At 48.9% G+C, this 14,758-nt stretch overlaps 8 protein-coding genes and 1 non-coding gene across 9 annotated transcripts; 6 read left to right on the top strand and 3 right to left on the bottom strand.

Annotated features, from left to right (window-relative positions):
• Nucleotides 1–305: 305 nt before the first annotated feature.
• On the top strand, nucleotides 306–392 carry EDB91DRAFT_t7. Its single transcript has one exon. It is a non-coding gene; the product is annotated as a tRNA-Phe (tRNA).
• Nucleotides 393–402: 10 nt separating this feature from the next.
• Nucleotides 403–1,773, bottom strand: EDB91DRAFT_1093740 (XAP5, circadian clock regulator-domain-containing protein). The gene is made up of 5 exons (XM_041316829.1): nucleotides 1,441–1,773; nucleotides 1,019–1,349; nucleotides 846–965; nucleotides 600–794; nucleotides 403–548 (listed from the first exon to the last, which is right to left on the bottom strand). Exons 1-5 carry the CDS (start codon nucleotides 1,713–1,715, stop codon nucleotides 504–506), a joined length of 966 nt encoding a protein of 321 aa, XP_041184468.1. The 5' UTR covers nucleotides 1,716–1,773; the 3' UTR covers nucleotides 403–503.
• Nucleotides 1,774–1,797: 24 nt separating this feature from the next.
• EDB91DRAFT_1192687 (mitochondrial 30S ribosomal protein S13) lies at nucleotides 1,798–2,463 on the top strand. Its single transcript, XM_041320555.1, has 2 exons — nucleotides 1,798–1,887; nucleotides 1,936–2,463. The coding sequence occupies exons 1-2, from the start codon at nucleotides 1,840–1,842 to the stop codon at nucleotides 2,386–2,388; spliced, it is 501 nt and encodes a 166-aa protein (XP_041184469.1). The 5' UTR covers nucleotides 1,798–1,839; the 3' UTR covers nucleotides 2,389–2,463.
• On the bottom strand, nucleotides 2,313–3,335 carry EDB91DRAFT_1261547 (transport protein particle complex subunit; the record flags this gene model as incomplete). Its single annotated transcript, XM_041324416.1, has 4 exons — nucleotides 2,313–2,658; nucleotides 2,712–2,948; nucleotides 3,006–3,203; nucleotides 3,267–3,335. The coding sequence occupies 4 exons, from the start codon at nucleotides 3,333–3,335 to the stop codon at nucleotides 2,539–2,541; spliced, it is 624 nt and encodes a 207-aa protein (XP_041184470.1). The 3' UTR covers nucleotides 2,313–2,538.
• Nucleotides 3,336–3,392: 57 nt separating this feature from the next.
• On the top strand, nucleotides 3,393–4,607 carry EDB91DRAFT_28501 (S-adenosyl-L-methionine-dependent methyltransferase). Its single transcript, XM_041326715.1, has 6 exons — nucleotides 3,393–3,494; nucleotides 3,557–3,594; nucleotides 3,645–3,823; nucleotides 3,876–3,972; nucleotides 4,021–4,441; nucleotides 4,492–4,607. The coding sequence occupies exons 1-6, from the start codon at nucleotides 3,459–3,461 to the stop codon at nucleotides 4,567–4,569; spliced, it is 849 nt and encodes a 282-aa protein (XP_041184471.1). The 5' UTR covers nucleotides 3,393–3,458; the 3' UTR covers nucleotides 4,570–4,607.
• Nucleotides 4,608–4,645: 38 nt separating this feature from the next.
• EDB91DRAFT_1233416 (BCS1 N terminal-domain-containing protein) lies at nucleotides 4,646–6,297 on the bottom strand (the record flags this gene model as incomplete). The annotated part of the gene is made up of 5 exons (XM_041321096.1): nucleotides 4,646–5,036; nucleotides 5,092–5,642; nucleotides 5,696–6,010; nucleotides 6,059–6,107; nucleotides 6,152–6,297. The coding sequence occupies 5 exons, from the start codon at nucleotides 6,295–6,297 to the stop codon at nucleotides 4,646–4,648; spliced, it is 1,452 nt and encodes a 483-aa protein (XP_041184472.1).
• A 202-nt stretch (nucleotides 6,298–6,499) lies between these two features.
• On the top strand, nucleotides 6,500–8,736 carry EDB91DRAFT_1093754 (DnaJ-domain-containing protein). The gene is made up of 7 exons (XM_041316830.1): nucleotides 6,500–6,613; nucleotides 6,757–6,992; nucleotides 7,045–7,094; nucleotides 7,152–7,316; nucleotides 7,367–7,436; nucleotides 7,492–7,700; nucleotides 7,758–8,736. Exons 1-7 carry the CDS (start codon nucleotides 6,560–6,562, stop codon nucleotides 8,417–8,419), a joined length of 1,446 nt encoding a protein of 481 aa, XP_041184473.1. The 5' UTR covers nucleotides 6,500–6,559; the 3' UTR covers nucleotides 8,420–8,736.
• Nucleotides 8,737–8,785: 49 nt separating this feature from the next.
• Nucleotides 8,786–10,461, top strand: EDB91DRAFT_1093757 (uncharacterized protein). The gene is made up of 7 exons (XM_041316831.1): nucleotides 8,786–8,890; nucleotides 8,942–9,058; nucleotides 9,112–9,397; nucleotides 9,446–9,525; nucleotides 9,583–9,714; nucleotides 9,770–9,981; nucleotides 10,042–10,461. Exons 1-7 carry the CDS (start codon nucleotides 8,852–8,854, stop codon nucleotides 10,094–10,096), a joined length of 921 nt encoding a protein of 306 aa, XP_041184474.1. The 5' UTR covers nucleotides 8,786–8,851; the 3' UTR covers nucleotides 10,097–10,461.
• Nucleotides 10,462–10,767: 306 nt separating this feature from the next.
• On the top strand, nucleotides 10,768–14,585 carry EDB91DRAFT_1041221 (uncharacterized protein; the record flags this gene model as incomplete). The annotated part of the gene is made up of 8 exons (XM_041312910.1): nucleotides 10,768–11,480; nucleotides 11,541–11,902; nucleotides 12,176–12,895; nucleotides 12,948–13,084; nucleotides 13,138–13,182; nucleotides 13,250–13,603; nucleotides 13,655–13,827; nucleotides 13,880–14,585. 8 exons carry the CDS (start codon nucleotides 10,768–10,770, stop codon nucleotides 14,583–14,585), a joined length of 3,210 nt encoding a protein of 1,069 aa, XP_041184475.1.
• Nucleotides 14,586–14,758: the final 173 nt, after the last annotated feature.

The following is a 14,758-nucleotide window of genomic DNA, read 5'->3' on the forward strand; positions in this document are numbered from 1 at the left end:
AAATAAAAATGGAGGCAGATTGACCGTCGAGGTAGTTTGGCGTACTACGGGGTTGTTCGACACCTGAAAAAGTTGCCTTAGCGCAGCTGCACTACTCGTCTCTAGAGATTGAATTGACAGCGTCTGCATCATCTGCGTGGTTGGGTGTCATTCCTGGAAACGTGGAGATTTTGAATACAGCTTCATTTTTGGCGAACTTCGAAAATCTGCAACTAAGACTTAATACCAAAGGCGAAATCTTCGCGAGAATGCTTGTTCTGGAAATGAAATGTATCAGGGCGGGTAAGTTTCCAGCATGGGAAGTCGCCGGGGTAGCTCAGCTGGGAGAGCAACAGACTGAAGTGATGAGTTAGTTCTTCTGGAGGTCCCGTGTTCAATCCACGGTCCTGGCATTGTCATTTTGTCCCATTTTCTTTGGATGGCTTCATGCTCATGCTGTTTCAAGAGAAGGTTATGATGTGTCTTCAAAACGGGATGCATACAACAATATGAACGTATCAATATCAAGCGATGGTGTACTTTCCATAGTCTTTCTCTGGGTCGTATATCTACATCTTGATTAGCAACAATATCGACACAGGAGGAGCAGCCTCACTTACCTCCCATCGAGAGGCCGGAAAGATGTGCTTAAATCGTTGATACCAGCTCCTCTCCACCACTTTACCAGCGTGTGACTCATCCTTCTCCTTGGTCGCATCAGCAAGCAGGCGAATATCATCATGGACGTCGAAATTAAACAACGGCCCACTCTTTCCACGAGCTTTGTTAATGATAAAATCATAGAATGTGTGATGCTGTCGAAATATATTAAAAGAACCAACAGGGAAACTCCACCAATGACGCACGTGAGGTATGATGAGGTCCTCCTTGATGTACATCAAGTTGTCAACGCTAACGCCTCGCAATTCCGGGAACTGTTGTCGGCACTTCTCCAAGAAGGAGCTAACAGTATCACCTTTCTTGCACTGAGATATCCCGTGATTGAGCGGTTGAATGCTAGATGCATATGAGAACATACCACAACCGACTTCCTGTGTCCACTCCCATCCCAATAAGAATAGGTGATCTCGATTTCTTCTTGTTTAAGCTCCTCTTGTCTGCGAATCCATTCTTGGCGCAACCTTTCACGCTCTTTCCTCTCCGCTTCCTCTCGTTCGCGGTCAGGGAGGAATGACGTATCAACATTGGGATTCTTGCGGAACTTGGCGCGCTTAGGCACTTGTTCGCCGTTCTCAACCTCGGGCGTTTGACGTGATGAGGTGTCTCCTTCGGCGTCCCCTTCATCATCCATGGCAAATGATAGGGTAGCTTTCGTCTTCTTGCGTTTCTTTACCCTCTTTGTTTCTTCCCTAAACAAATCCTCCACGGAATATAAGCCATCTTTCCACACAATCGTCACGACGCAAGAGAGAACAACATTGGACACTGAAAATGACATACTTGAGTTCGTTGGTGCGAGCAGCCTCGCGTGCCTTTGCCTCCTCTAGCTCCTTCCTTCTTTGCTGAAAGTCCTCTAACCTCACCAAACCAATGGTCTGGTTCTTGAGAGTGTCCTCCATGGAGTCATTTTGACCAACAAATTTGTTCACTGAGGGACGGGATTTTTCTGTTTCGTTGATGAGAGTCTGTCGTTGGCGCTCGTACTCTTCACGATTTTGAGCACGCTGCTTGACGAAAGCATCTTCACGGCGACCTTCCGCGTTGTTAGTAGACATGAAGGTTGTGGTTGCGTGAAGCTGAGACACGCAGTGCACGTGAAGCGCCAAGTTGACCCGCGGAGTATGAAATTACTCTTTAAGCTTTGAAGTCGCCGCCGTTCACTTGAATTCACTCTAAGCCATGGTTCACGTCTTGGGGGTGCAGCTGCCAGACTACCAATATGCGAGGGTACGCTATTATTGTTGTTTCTAAAAGCTTTGCTCATTGACAAGCTAGTTCGCTTTGACTGCATTCTATGGCATCGGCCATAAAACTGCACATCGACTTTGTGCACGTCTTCAAATTCACGACAAGTGCAAAGTCCGAAGTCTATCGCCCCATCAAATCACAGAACTTGCCGCATTCCTTTCATCCCCTTCTACTTCAACCCCACTTCCCCGTTTGCCATTGGCCACGCCGTCCTACAAACCTCCACCGGCTTCAACTGCATTAGCGGTCCTAAAGGAGGAGACGAAGAAGCTCGCGAAGAAGGCTTGGGCAGATCCCTTGAGGAATATCAAGATTGAGAGCGAAGCAAGGAGAGTGGTTAAAGATAATATTGCACACCAGCGCATGATAGGAAGTTATGTCGGCAAGAGGCATGCTATGGGTCTGCCCGTCCGCGGACAGAACACCCAAAACAACGCGCGGACCGCAAAGAAACTCAACAGGGTCGATCGTCGTGGTTGAGGGTTTTTACCGCCCAATTATGTATGTGCTTATATCCTCGGAAGTCACTTACATCCCTCTCCGCGCATCTCCCTTATTCTCTTCCAGTGTCTTCTAGACAATACACTATTCCTAAGTACAATATGACGCAAGGCGGCCTGTTTGCAACTTCTAGTCATCTCCGACCGGCACTTCTTCCTCCAGGTACTTCAACAAGGTTACCCGAATCTCCGTGCTCTCGTCCCCACGAAGTACATCAGACAAAAACTCCGCCTGCACCTGCATCTGGACCTTGAACAGGCGTGATACAGAGCTGCGCTGATCATTTTACTTTGTGAACTTACCATTTCAAGTGCTCCTCTAAGAACACCGCACAGCACGTTACTGAACCATAAACCTCCTTCCAAAGACTCGTCAGGGAGTTCAACAAATTCAGCCAAGGGATTCTCATCCATGGTCAGAATGAACGACGAGCCAAGGACTCCCGACTGTTGGGATGTACTGTTTGGGCGGGAGGAAGGTGGTGGAGCACCAGTGTGTGTAACTGTTGGTGTGATATTTAGAAAGGATTTAAACCCGACCTTAAAACAAGGAGTGTCTAAGAACATCAGCGCAGGGGGATAGTAATGAGCGCACACCTTCGCCACCACCTCGCCTACTTCTCGGAAGTCAGAACAACGACCTAAAGAGCTCCTTGCAAGGAAGTCCTCGATTAAACGTGTCCCGATGTTATATCCCATTTTATCAAGTTGCTTGTTCACTTCAGCATAATCTTCATAGTCCTGGATCAACTGGACGACGAGGGCGCCATATGTAAGAGCAAATAGCTCTGAATTCTGTTTCGGGGGTCAGTTGGGGTCTAACTGACCCAAAGACGCGACGCAAAGTCCAAACCTCACAATCTTCTCTGTGCGACTTTTCCAAAGGTCCTCTCCGATGGCTTTGTACTGTTTGCTCGTCGTCGCCATCGTCGAGGAAAGTAAGACAAATGACTAGACTGCCGGATTAGGCTGAATCGAATCGAAGATTGAATCCACGTGCTTGTCAACTCTAACTGCAAATCCACCTACATATCATCAGCTTCAAGAAATATGTCACGGCCAGAATACCAGGCTCCGCCAGAGATTGTATATTTTATTTTCGTCGGCTCACAAGCGATAAGCAACTAATTTTTGGACACCATCTACAGTATTATGGCGATGCTGAAGCCAAAAAATACACTCAAAAGTATGCTTGTTCGCATATCTATGCCCTTACCGTTCTCAGTGCCATGCAAGCACCCGTAATCAACAGATCCAGGCAGATATGACGTACCGTGCTCTAGAATTACTCAACCTTCCTCCGGATGAGCCTGCTTTTCTGTTGGATATAGGATGCGGATCGGGGCTCTCAGGTGAGATTTTGGAGGAGGAGGGGTATATCTGGACGGGCGTGGACATCGCGCCAAGTATGCTCGGTGAGTATCAAGGTTTTAGCACAGGAACTAGACGTGAGCTAATCACAACTAGAGGTCGCACTGGAGAGGGATATTGACGGTGACCTTTTCTTGCAAGATATCGGTCAGGGATTTGGTTTCCGGCCAGGAAGCTTTGACGGAGCAATAAGGTCTGCGAACAGACTTCACCTGCATAATTTTATCTAACGATCTACTAGTATATCTGTGTTGCAATGGCTTTTGAATGCTGAAACATCACATCCAACGTCCTCACCACCACACCGTCTCACTCGTTTCTTCACGACTCTCCACTCCGCTCTCCGTAATCCCTCCAGAGCAGTCTTTCAATTTTACCCGACTTCAGATGACCAGATACAACTGATCACTTCAATAGCACAAAAGGCCGGCTTTGGAGGGGGTGTTGTCGTAGATTACCCAAATTCCAAGAAAGCGAGGAAGGTGTTCCTATGCTTGTTTGTTGGCGGAGGAGGCACGCAGCAACAGATGCCTCAGGGCGTAGAGGGTGAAGACGACGAGCACGCAATATTTGAGAGAAGAAGAGAGAAGGAAAGGAAGAGGGACATAAGTGGGAAGAGAAAGAACGTCAAAGACAAAGATTGGATCCTAAAGAAAAAAGAGGTAAGTCAGGTGGAAATTTACTATGTCTATCTACTCACTTGTATAATTAGTTGTATCGCCAACGAGGAAAAGAAGGGGTACCAAGAGATTCAAAATACACTGGCCGCAAGCGCAAACCAATTTTCTAGTGGATTTTCTCGCAGTGTGTCACAAACGCCAGACCGTCGTTAAGAGACACCATACCATACAAGTACCTACGTCTACTCATGTCCGTCTCTCTACGAATAGCTCAGGGAGGGTCTTGACCGAATCCTGAGCATCACTCCTGATGAACAAGCCCTGGAGGGCAGCCATGCTGATTCTCCTCCCCTTACGTATCTCTTTGGCGGTTAATTCCTCTATCTGTTGCCCCATACGTTCTACAACTTCTTGTTGGACAGATTCACTGCCGCCGTAGAAACGTGTAAAAAGCGTGCGTGCCTGTGTGGGCGACGCATCATCAACGAGCACGCTTAGATCAACACGCCCCGGTCTGATGAGCGCAGGATCCAATTTTTCAACATGATTTGTCGTCATGAAAATAATGCGCTCCTCTCCCGAGGCAACACCATCCAAAGCGTTCAAAAAGCCAGAGAATGTGACAGAGGATTGATAACTATAGCATGGGCTGTTAGCCGTATGTTCGGGTTGTCACAGACTCATCGGCTCACCCATCCTCGCTTGTTTGCACGCGTTTATTAAATGCGGCATCCACGTCTTCAATGAGTATAAAACTACGCTCTGGTGCATTTGATAATAGGTGATTGAGTTTATCGTCGCCGAGTCCTCGTTCCGACAAATTGAGTAGACATATGTCATATGATAAGGATCCTGCCAAAGCTTGAATATACGAGGTCTTCCCTGAGCCAGGAGGGCCATGCAAGAGATATCCCCTTCGGTACGGAATGCCCCGATCCGCATACCACTGTCGTCGTTGCAGGAATGCCTTGACATCCTGTTCCACTTTGTCACTTACACCCGTATCCAGCACGACACTGTGTAGTGGCCGCTTCCGCCGAGGTTGACCAAATGGCTTCCATTCGATTCCCCATGCGGTTCTGATCACGAGTTTGCCCTCTTGACCGCGGAGAGCAAGGTCACGGGCTTCTGCAAGGAGCTTCGAGAAAAGATGGCGATCTCTGGAGAGTGTTGTTACAGTCACAGTTTCCCATGGCGTGCCCGACATGAGTTGCATTGAGCGCGTCTCACGTTCTCTTTTCATCTTGATCGCAATGTTATGAAAAACGTTTCGATGTGACACATGGCGCGACTGACCTGCATCCAAGCTCCGCCGTACTTGAACCAATGAGTTCCGGGGCCTGCAACTAGCCGGAACAAGACAGAAGAACTGCCATTACTGCGTTGTTCGACTGCGGTTTCGACGCTGAGTTGATGGCTGCGCAACCAAGATTCGGCTCTTCGGGAAGAAGATGGGGAAGCTGATTGTGCATTGTGGGCAAGCCATGCGAGAAACCACTCATATGCGCGATCTTTGTTATTCACCTCTAAAGATACGAGGAGACGCCGCCGAAGTGCAGTAGTACCAAAGACTAGACCTTGGCGGAGTACAGTTAAACCAACGCCGACGCCCTGGTGCAAGTGTCAAGCGTGAATAAAGATTTTTATAGATGTGCGGACCATAAGACCGAAACCAGCCTGAAAGTAGGGGCTGCACTTTCGAAGAGCTCTCAGTAAACATGTAGGTCGCCAGAAATATTGCGGGGAACGTACTTATCACCGAAAATACTGCTCATAATGGAGGATGAGGCTGCTCCTGCATCTTGGGGTATGGCGAGACCGGTACTTGACAAGCCTGATATACTGGCAATCTGGCCCTCTAGAGGAGGTGGTGGTGCAGGAGCACCTTGAATAGCCATGGTCTCACAAGTTTTGAGAACGGTTTCTACTAGTAGCGTCTAAACCAGAGAAAGTCTTGTATCAACGCTTCCGACGGGTAACTTGCAACAAAGCTAGCCTCCTGTAGGCAAACGGGGGTGCTTCTTTGTTATGTACGAGTAGTAAAGCCAAAAAAAAAATTGGAGCGATTCCAAAGTGATTCCAAATTTGGAGCGCGTTTGTTAGCGCGTCTTTCACCACACCCGTTTTCCTCGTTATCCTCTTCCATCGAGCTGCGGCGCCATGGTCAAGCACTCTTCCGTTGCTGAGGCATACACCACTCTCGGTCTTGAAGAGGTATCAGGCTTTTTGTTTTCGCAGACGCGCATCTAATTGGCCATGTGTAGGGTGCCACTCTTGAGGATGTCAAATCTGCATATAGGCAGGTGAGTGTCGAGGTAAAAATATCTTGGCGGCTATTGCAATAATACAATATTCAGCATGCCCTGCGCACTCATCCAGACAAGAATCCCAACAATGCCGATGCTACTGCGCAGTTTCAGGCAGTTGGTGATGCATACACTGTCCTCCAAAGACACCTGAATCCGCCTACTGGCTCCAGACGGATGTTCCCTTGGGGAAATTCAGCGAGCGACGACGAAAATGACGACTACGATGACTACGGGGACGATTCATATGATCCTGAGGACGACCCAGACCGCATGTCATTTTACATGTGTGTTATTACAGTTGTCTAGAGACGTAAAATCCTGACATGTTCTTCACAGGTTCCTTTTCAGCCAGTTTCTAGATGGGAGACATGTGTATTTCCGACCGCGTAAGTCGTTTCTTTCCCCTAGTTTGTTGTTCGATGGAAACTAAATGTCTGGTGTAGCCGACCCCCATAGTAATTATCGTCGTCGATCACCTTCCCCTGAAACCCCTGAACAACGCAAGGCTCGTATCGCGCGGACTGTTGCAGAGCGAGAGGAGGCAGAGAAACGGCGTCGTGAGCAACAAGCTAACCGGAAAGACTTCGAAGCACGACAACGAGAAAAGGGTATGCCACTCGTCTTGAAGTTGTTGCAATTACATATGACCCCTCTCCAGAACGCAAAGCTGCAGAAGATAGACAAAAAGCCAAAGCAGCTTCGAAGAAGGCAGAATCTGAGGCCAGCTCGTCAAAAAGCGGCCCGGACTGCTGAGACTCAGCAATGGCGTGTCCAGACCATGAGATCAGAGGCTTTCTCGGCTGCACGTAAGGGGGACGCAGCCAAAGTCAGACACGCTGTTTGGGAAGAGAATGTCGATCCTGCCGGAGGCGAAATCAAGTCTGGTTGCGAAAACTACGTCAAAAGGCCGCCTGAAGATCCGAAGGAAACACTGATGCATATCGCTACACAGCAAGGTGATGTCGACCTCGTGGAGTGGTTAGACGCCCACAGTCAGTCACGTTGCTTTAATTACCGCTGTCACGGGTTTATTTTTTCGTTCTACTTAGGTGCGGATCCGGAAGAGCGTGACTCTGCAGGGCTGTCAGCCTTCCACTTGGCTCTTCAGCAGGGTTGTATCCGAATCATAAATCATTTCTTCCAATCATATGATCCGAAACACGACGACGACCACAGCGGGATCTATAGCCTCCCACCACCAATGTCGCTTCTTTCTCTAGCTTTACAATCGTGCGACCCTGAGGTTGTGTGGATGATCCTCGAGAAGGGTCTGGCTTCCACCCAAGATATCGGAAATGCCTGGACGCAAGTCACGTCTGGACAGGTCAACGAGCCACTGCTCCAGAAACTCTCCCGTGATAGTGTTAAGTTTTCAGAAATCCAGAACCTTCTGATGACCTTTGGAGGGTTTACTCCACCACCAACACCAAAGGACCCAAGTCCAAAGAATACGAGACGTAATTCACCTTCTCCCCGTTCGCCGTTGGCGCCGGACGGCTCTGCCAAGAGTCGTCAGCGGACGCGTAGCAAGAAGCAAAGCGTTAACCAACCTCCTAACGCTCATCCTGCAAAAATGCCCCACAAAAATGCCCCGCCGGCACCCTCACAAACTGGCGCAGTCCATTCGGAGGCTCTCAATGGCGATCGCGGGCGGGGTCGCGGACGGGGTCGCGGTCGTGGTCGTGGTCGCGGACGTGGACGTGGAAACTAGATCGTTATTCAGCGATCACATCCCTGTCCTGCGTTCCACTCGGTATCAGCATATTTCATGAACCCTTCTGTTTCATTCCTCATTACTTGGCACATACCTCCCGCATCAAGCCACTTCTTGACGCATCATGCATACATAGTATCAATTGAGTCATCCCATCATCTTGCTACAGCTGACATCGTGATCACGAGCTAATGTTTATATCGCAAACTTGTGTAATATTTACTCTATGCGCATACAATCTTGCACTCGTATGTAAATTAGATCGTTCTATATTCTTTGATTGCCTTGGCGGCATTAATGATTATTTGTTGTTGTTTAATTCGAAAGCTGTTGACAAAGACAGCCAAACAGGCTCACCGGTGTCTTCAACTTTGACCACATTGGTGCTTCATTACATCAAGTTTAACACTAAACTAAACGACTGACATCATGGGACGACTGGCGGAAATGCAGAGGAAGCTCCTCGAGGTATGTCAATGATCTGACTGCCGCGGTATTGTCTTTAATTTACGTGTCTAGCAAATGATGGGCCCTGAGGCAATGGGAGTAGCCAATGCCAACCTCGTCTGGTCTGACGACAAAGTTTGCCGAAACTTTCTGTGCGGCACATGTCCGCATGCACTTTTCACAAACACTGTACGTTCATTCGCTGTTTGTTCTCGGTACTTAATTAAAACTCCTCAACTTAGAAAATGGATCTTGGTGCATGCCCAAAATCACACACGGAGCGATTGAAGACAGAGTTTCTGGCAGCGAAAGAGGCAACCCCAAGTGACCCTATATTTGCTCGTTTCCAAATGGAGTATGAGTCGAACATATTTGCCTTTGTGGACGAGTGCGACAGAAGGATTCGGGCTGCGCACCGAAGGCTGGAGAAGACACCAGAGGAGAACGCGAAGACGACTAATTTGATGCGGGAAATTGCTGAAATTGAGCTGGCTATTCAGGGTGGGACTGAGAAGATCGAGACCCTTGGTATGTGGTTTTCGCTTTGGAAATTCCCCGCAATCTTACATGTCCCAGGTGAACAAGGGAAGGTAGATGAATCAATGAGGGAGATGGCCGCCATTGAAGCTTTGAAGAGCGAGAAGTCAGAAAAGGAGGTATGTTACGCCCTGCCATGGGAAGCAGATCTCATTCAAGCGTTGGATCTCTTATAGCGCGAGCTTCAACAACTCACAGATACGTCCGGAGCTTCCGGACATCAGAAACTTCGGGTCTGTGACGTTTGCGGTGCATATCTTTCCGTACTCGACTCCGACCGGCGCCTCGCGGATCATTTTGGAGGGAAGGTATGTTGTTTTTAATATCAGTTTACGTGAAGAATGGATTCCTACATGTTGATAGATGCACCTTGGCTATCACGAGCTGCGAAACATGCTAGGCAAGTTTCGAGAAGACCGTGAAAAGCGGAAAACGGCACCTGCGTCTTCTGTTCCTGCCTCTGGCACAGCCGGGGGTGCAGGCAAACCAGGTGGGGACCGAGGGGGCGATCATCGGTCATCACGTGATGATCGTGAACGTGACCGAGGGTATGATAGACATGCATCTCGATATGAGTAAGTTGGTTGGCCGCCTTATTGATAACGTTTAACTTATGGCATCTTCCTTGAATGCAGTGATCGTCGGAGAGATCGTGATCGGTCTCGATCGCCAGGCCGCAGACGATACTGATTCAGCACGGGTGTTGATTACGCTTGGAAAGGGTTTGGAATGCACTGTTTCTGAAGGGGGATAGGAACCAAACATGAGTTGCATCGTGGATCCGGTGAGGCGCCGAACTTTGAAGACGGTTGCGGTATGCTTCGAAGGGTCGAGACTTTAGGACTTTCCGCAGCAGGTAGTTGAATGCTATATAGAAACGTGAACGTGGATTTGTCCGCCCGCGACTAAGCCTACTTAGACGGTAAGAGTCGGAAGACCCAAGGAATTGGCTCAATAGTAGTTGTAAATTGATTTCGGACTATTCCAAAAGTAGATAAACCGAATATTAGGTATAACGATTTATTTTGATTATAATTATGTTTTTGTGCCTGTGACATTATTTGTGCTGTGCATGTAATCTGCATGTTTCTGTCTTTCATTGGATAACGCCGCGCTTTCATTTTGTCTCCTTAAAAACGTTCTTGCACTCTTGTCGTCTTATAAGCTTAAACTCTGGTCAGTTTGGTAAAAGATCTTTGTCTTTTGGACGTTCGTTCCCTATATTTTTTCTCTCTCTTAGAAATCACGAAAAGCTTTCCAGATCTTGTCTTTTTTTCTATACCCTCTCCATAAAGGATCTCCCAGGAATTTTGTTGTCAGCGGCTGCCCACTGCTTCCGAGACAACTTTCCTTGATCAATGATGTCCCTTCATGATACCCGGGACCCCAATGTTCAGATGGATACAAGCCCTCTCCAATCGCCTTCGAATACCCTTTCTCTAGGCTATTCAGTACTCGTTCCTTCCCGTCCTGAGGATCCTCACATACAAAATACCATGTCTCATTCATCGCGTGACGCTGTTCCCATCTTCCAACGACCGGTCGACCCTAACGCTCTCCACCTCTCTATTTCAGATAATTCATCCAATTCTGCTGGAATGCTTTCAATGGAAGCTCTTGATACACCTAGGTCATCTCGTGCACCCGCACCTGGCTTTATTTCTGATTTTCAAAATATTTCATTCGGCGTACTATCGCGGATGGATAGCCATCTTGCCACCGTTCATTCCCCACAAAGCGCGAGCTCAGGTTCCAGCGGTCCTTCATCTGCCGTACATGGAGTGTCGTCTGCATATACCATGTCTACGTCGTCCATCATGCCTAGTGGACAGACTATGATTTCATCTCTGCATGCTGGGGCGTTGGATTCTTCTGGGTCTCCGGGGGCTTTGGCTAGTTCAGCTTCTGAGCTGGCGTTTCCCCCTTTAAACAATGGTCCATCACAGTCGACACAGGACTCAGGTTTTAGCTTCCCGCCCCAAGACGTGCCTGATTCTCAGTTCAGTGGCCGCGATAGCTCGCCAGAGACACCCGGCGACTCCCAATTACTAGTCGTCGGAGACATGCTCAAAACGTGGGTTCTTCTATCTTCCGCTTGACGACCACGAATAATTGTGTTGGCTAAAATGTTTAGTATTGCGCATACCGCGCAATCAGCAAGTACAGCATGTTCACGTGGCCAGGGTCTTGAAGCCAACGTCAGGATCGACGAAATCAAGAAGACTATCACTCTGGTCTCCGAGCTTATTGCTGCCACTAAAATCGCGGATACTCCAGCTGTATCGCGTAACCCTTCACCGCGACGCTTTTCTGCGTTGGGCCCCAAGTCCAGCGTTTCCCCGCCCATACATGGCGCAGTTCCTCTAACACAGGAACAATTGGTCCCGGGGATGCACTTTTCCTCTGTATCAGACATAGGTACTATGGATGGTCAAAGTAATGGTGATATTTCAGACATGTCTCGGAAACGCTGTGCTTCGTCGATGGCTGGAGACCGTGTTATCAAGGCGCCGAAGCGTGAGCCACAAGAGGACACGCCACTTCATATTATCCCTCCGCCAATGTGCAGCCAACAGCCTTTCTCTTCTGCCGTCGTGCCCCCCATGACTGACCTACGATCCGTGGCTTCATATGTTCCGGCAAACGCGCCCGCAGACTTAGCTTCCCGACCGACAAGTTCCGCCGGTCAACCTCCCCTAGGGTTCGGTTTAATCTCACATCAACCGCCAGCCGCAGCCATGGGCTATCCGATACCCGTATCTTCAGCAGCGCCTCCTTCATCTACGGAATTCATATCAACGTCGCCGCTATCGACTACCATGCCTCATTCTGCTCATTTCCCCCCTCACCCCACCGTCCGGACCTCGTGGTCGGATGGTGCTGCAACGTTACCTCATCGCAGTCATCAGCATTCACTTTCGGGAAGTTCCCTCAACGCCGGCATCAATTTTCATTCGATACCCACCACTGGCTCGTCGCTCGGACCACTCCCATTTTCAACCACCGGAACATTCCCTTCATCATCTTCACAGCCACATTCTCTCACGAATACCGGTACAGGCATTACCCCGCCGATTGGTAGAGTTTCACGATCCGGCTCTTTCACGACTAGCAATGTAAATCCATTCGCGTATGGAATATCCGAGGTAACGCCCTCCAATGTCCTTGACTTTTTGCATTCAGCACCTACTGCGCAATCATATGGGCCGCATAGTCCAACTTCGTCTCATGAAGGAGAATTAGACGAGTCCGATGTTGCTTCACATTCACACAGCCCCCCTGAGTCCTCAGGATTAAGAACGATTTCTCATCATTCAAGTTCATCTCGCTCTGCTGCAGGGCATGACGTTCATCCAGGTTCTCTCGTTACTCGTCAATCTACAGAGAACCTGTCTCCGACGTCAGGGCACAGCAACGAAGTTCCGCAAGAATATCGTGCGGAAGTTGACCGTACCTTCTTCGAGTTCTTGAACAATGTCTGTTCAAATTGTGAGTATTTCCTCCCAATCAATTCTCGTATCATTGACCTCCTTTCCTGCAGTGGATGCCACTGATGCGAAAGGGGAACCAATACATCAAACATTAATGGCAAAGAAAATGCAACGTCTAGATGAGTCACCTGATTTTCGACCATTTAAATTCCGGATACAAGCTTTCACAAATGCATTTTTGGAAGAGGTGTGTATCTTTTGAGACACGAGGCGATCGATGAGATATTGACGCCCGTGCAGCTGGCCAAACAAGGTTACCCAGAAGAGAAAATTCCTATGAAGAAGGTCAGACCATGATGCATGAGAACGATCATATCTGATGACTGAATGACTGAACCTTGATTTCTTGCAGATCCGCAATTACCTGTGGAACCAACCGTATATCTCCCGCTTCAACGAGGATGGCAAAAAGACCAAGTCCAAGGGTAATCATATTTGGAACATAGACGCAAAGAAGAACCCTGATGGCAGTTGGACTTTCCGTCCTTTTCATCGGAAAGTGGCTGGCTCGCCGCCTGGTGTTGCTTACGTTGGCCTTCGGTGGTCTTGGGCACCTCGTATATGGGATCCACAGGCGTCGCGATCGAACTTGATAGTTTCGTACAATTCGCCGTCCCTCCCATCCTGGCTATTTTGGGAAGACGACGTGCTGTCAGGAACGCCTCCCCCAGACGCAGAGAGCTGTGACATCACAGTTATAGCCCGTGTACGTTTCCTCTGTCTGGACCTCCATTTTTATCTAATCCCAGTGGCGTAGTATGTTCAAGATGGGCAAGAAGAGTTATTGACGCAGACCTTCCATCTCAACATTGTGCCTGTCTCGAACCTTGACACCTCGTTCCCTGCCTCGCGTCGCGGTTCCATGAATGGGGAGATGCACAAGCCACGTCGGGTGGCAAGTGATTCCACAGTTCCTCAAACATCTCCCAGGTCAGTGCCCGTTCGCATCTGAGGATGTCCACTCTCATATTTTTCTCTCCAGGACATTAAGGTCCCAACCTTCCTCTGGTCTGGTGTCACCCGTTGCCACGCGTGATGCGCAAGTAATCCAGGTGTTGACGTCAGCTGCTCAACGTGTCGCTCAGGAAGCTCAGTCTCAAATAATCTCTTCCGCGACACAAGGCGAACCAGGCCCAGAGTTGAAGGCTCTCGCGAAGCAACAGCATGTGTTGACAATCACCGCACAAGCATTCGACCAGGAAGTGACGGGTCAACAACGGTCGGAGATTGGTCCACAGGCGACCACTGTGTTAGCAGCAGCGGCACAACAGGTTGTCTTTCAGGCTGCACGCCAAGTAGTTGCGGATCGCTCTGCCGCTGTTGCGAGTCAGATCTCCGCGGGTTTCACTCCCTCGCCTGATGCTGCTACACAAGTGACTGTGAATGAAGTGTCGGTTGCTACGCAATCAGCCGTTGCACAGGCTGTCGAGATCACTGGACCGTTGTCCAACGAGGTTGACGTCCTGATGACGGCAAGTTCCTTGTTGCAACAACAGATCAGAGCTCCAGTAAGTCCAATTTCAGCGATGCTCGATTCCGCTCAACGATCAATGTCCATGAACTCTCTGCACTGCCACTCTGCTGGAACACTACCTCTAGTCCCATATCCAGCAGCCATGACCACTCAATCCAGTGTTCATTACCAATCTGCCATGTCTAGCCTGTCAGACTTCGGCCGACTATCATGATCTCCGCGATTCTTAGCATATCTCATTTAGGGCTTTGGGACTCATTATGTGCCGTTGGGTTATCTGCTTATCTCACTTGCTTCATCATCTCCCATAGAAATCCGGCACGGCATTCAATCATTAACGTGACTCGAGAGTGTAAAAGAGGGTTGATTAAGCATTATCTGTACTTC

Source organism: Suillus paluster (genome assembly GCF_016628075.1).
Source record: "Suillus paluster strain FC165 chromosome Unknown EDB91scaffold_1, whole genome shotgun sequence".
Classification (NCBI taxonomy): Eukaryota; Fungi; Basidiomycota; class Agaricomycetes; order Boletales; family Suillaceae; genus Suillus; species Suillus paluster.

Coding starts and splice junctions, on each gene's coding strand:
- EDB91DRAFT_28501 (XM_041326715.1), top strand. CDS start 3,459: ATGTCACGGCCAGAATACCAGGCTCCGCCAGAGATT. Junction 3,973..4,020: donor AGCTTTGACGGAGCAATAAG/GTCTGCGAACAG, acceptor ACGATCTACTAG/TATATCTGTGTTGCAATGGC. Junction 4,442..4,491: donor GGATCCTAAAGAAAAAAGAG/GTAAGTCAGGTG, acceptor TTGTATAATTAG/TTGTATCGCCAACGAGGAAA.
- EDB91DRAFT_1093740 (XM_041316829.1), bottom strand. CDS start 1,715: ATGTCTACTAACAACGCGGAAGGTCGCCGTGAAGATGCTTTCGTCAAG. Junction 966..1,018: donor GACACAGGAAGTCGGTTGTG/GTATGTTCTCAT, acceptor GGGATATCTCAG/TGCAAGAAAGGTGATACTGT. Junction 549..599: donor TTCCGGCCTCTCGATGGGAG/GTAAGTGAGGCT, acceptor ATCAAGATGTAG/ATATACGACCCAGAGAAAGA.
- EDB91DRAFT_1093757 (XM_041316831.1), top strand. CDS start 8,852: ATGGGACGACTGGCGGAAATGCAGAGGAAGCTCCTCGAG. Junction 8,891..8,941: donor TGCAGAGGAAGCTCCTCGAG/GTATGTCAATGA, acceptor TTACGTGTCTAG/CAAATGATGGGCCCTGAGGC. Junction 9,526..9,582: donor GCGAGAAGTCAGAAAAGGAG/GTATGTTACGCC, acceptor GATCTCTTATAG/CGCGAGCTTCAACAACTCAC.
- EDB91DRAFT_1093754 (XM_041316830.1), top strand. CDS start 6,560: ATGGTCAAGCACTCTTCCGTTGCTGAGGCATACACCACTCTCGGTCTT. Junction 6,614..6,756: donor CCACTCTCGGTCTTGAAGAG/GTATCAGGCTTT, acceptor TACAATATTCAG/CATGCCCTGCGCACTCATCC. Junction 6,993..7,044: donor GACCGCATGTCATTTTACAT/GTGTGTTATTAC, acceptor TGTTCTTCACAG/GTTCCTTTTCAGCCAGTTTC.
- EDB91DRAFT_1192687 (XM_041320555.1), top strand. CDS start 1,840: ATGGTTCACGTCTTGGGGGTGCAGCTGCCAGACTACCAATATGCGAGG. Junction 1,888..1,935: donor CAGACTACCAATATGCGAGG/GTACGCTATTAT, acceptor TTGACAAGCTAG/TTCGCTTTGACTGCATTCTA.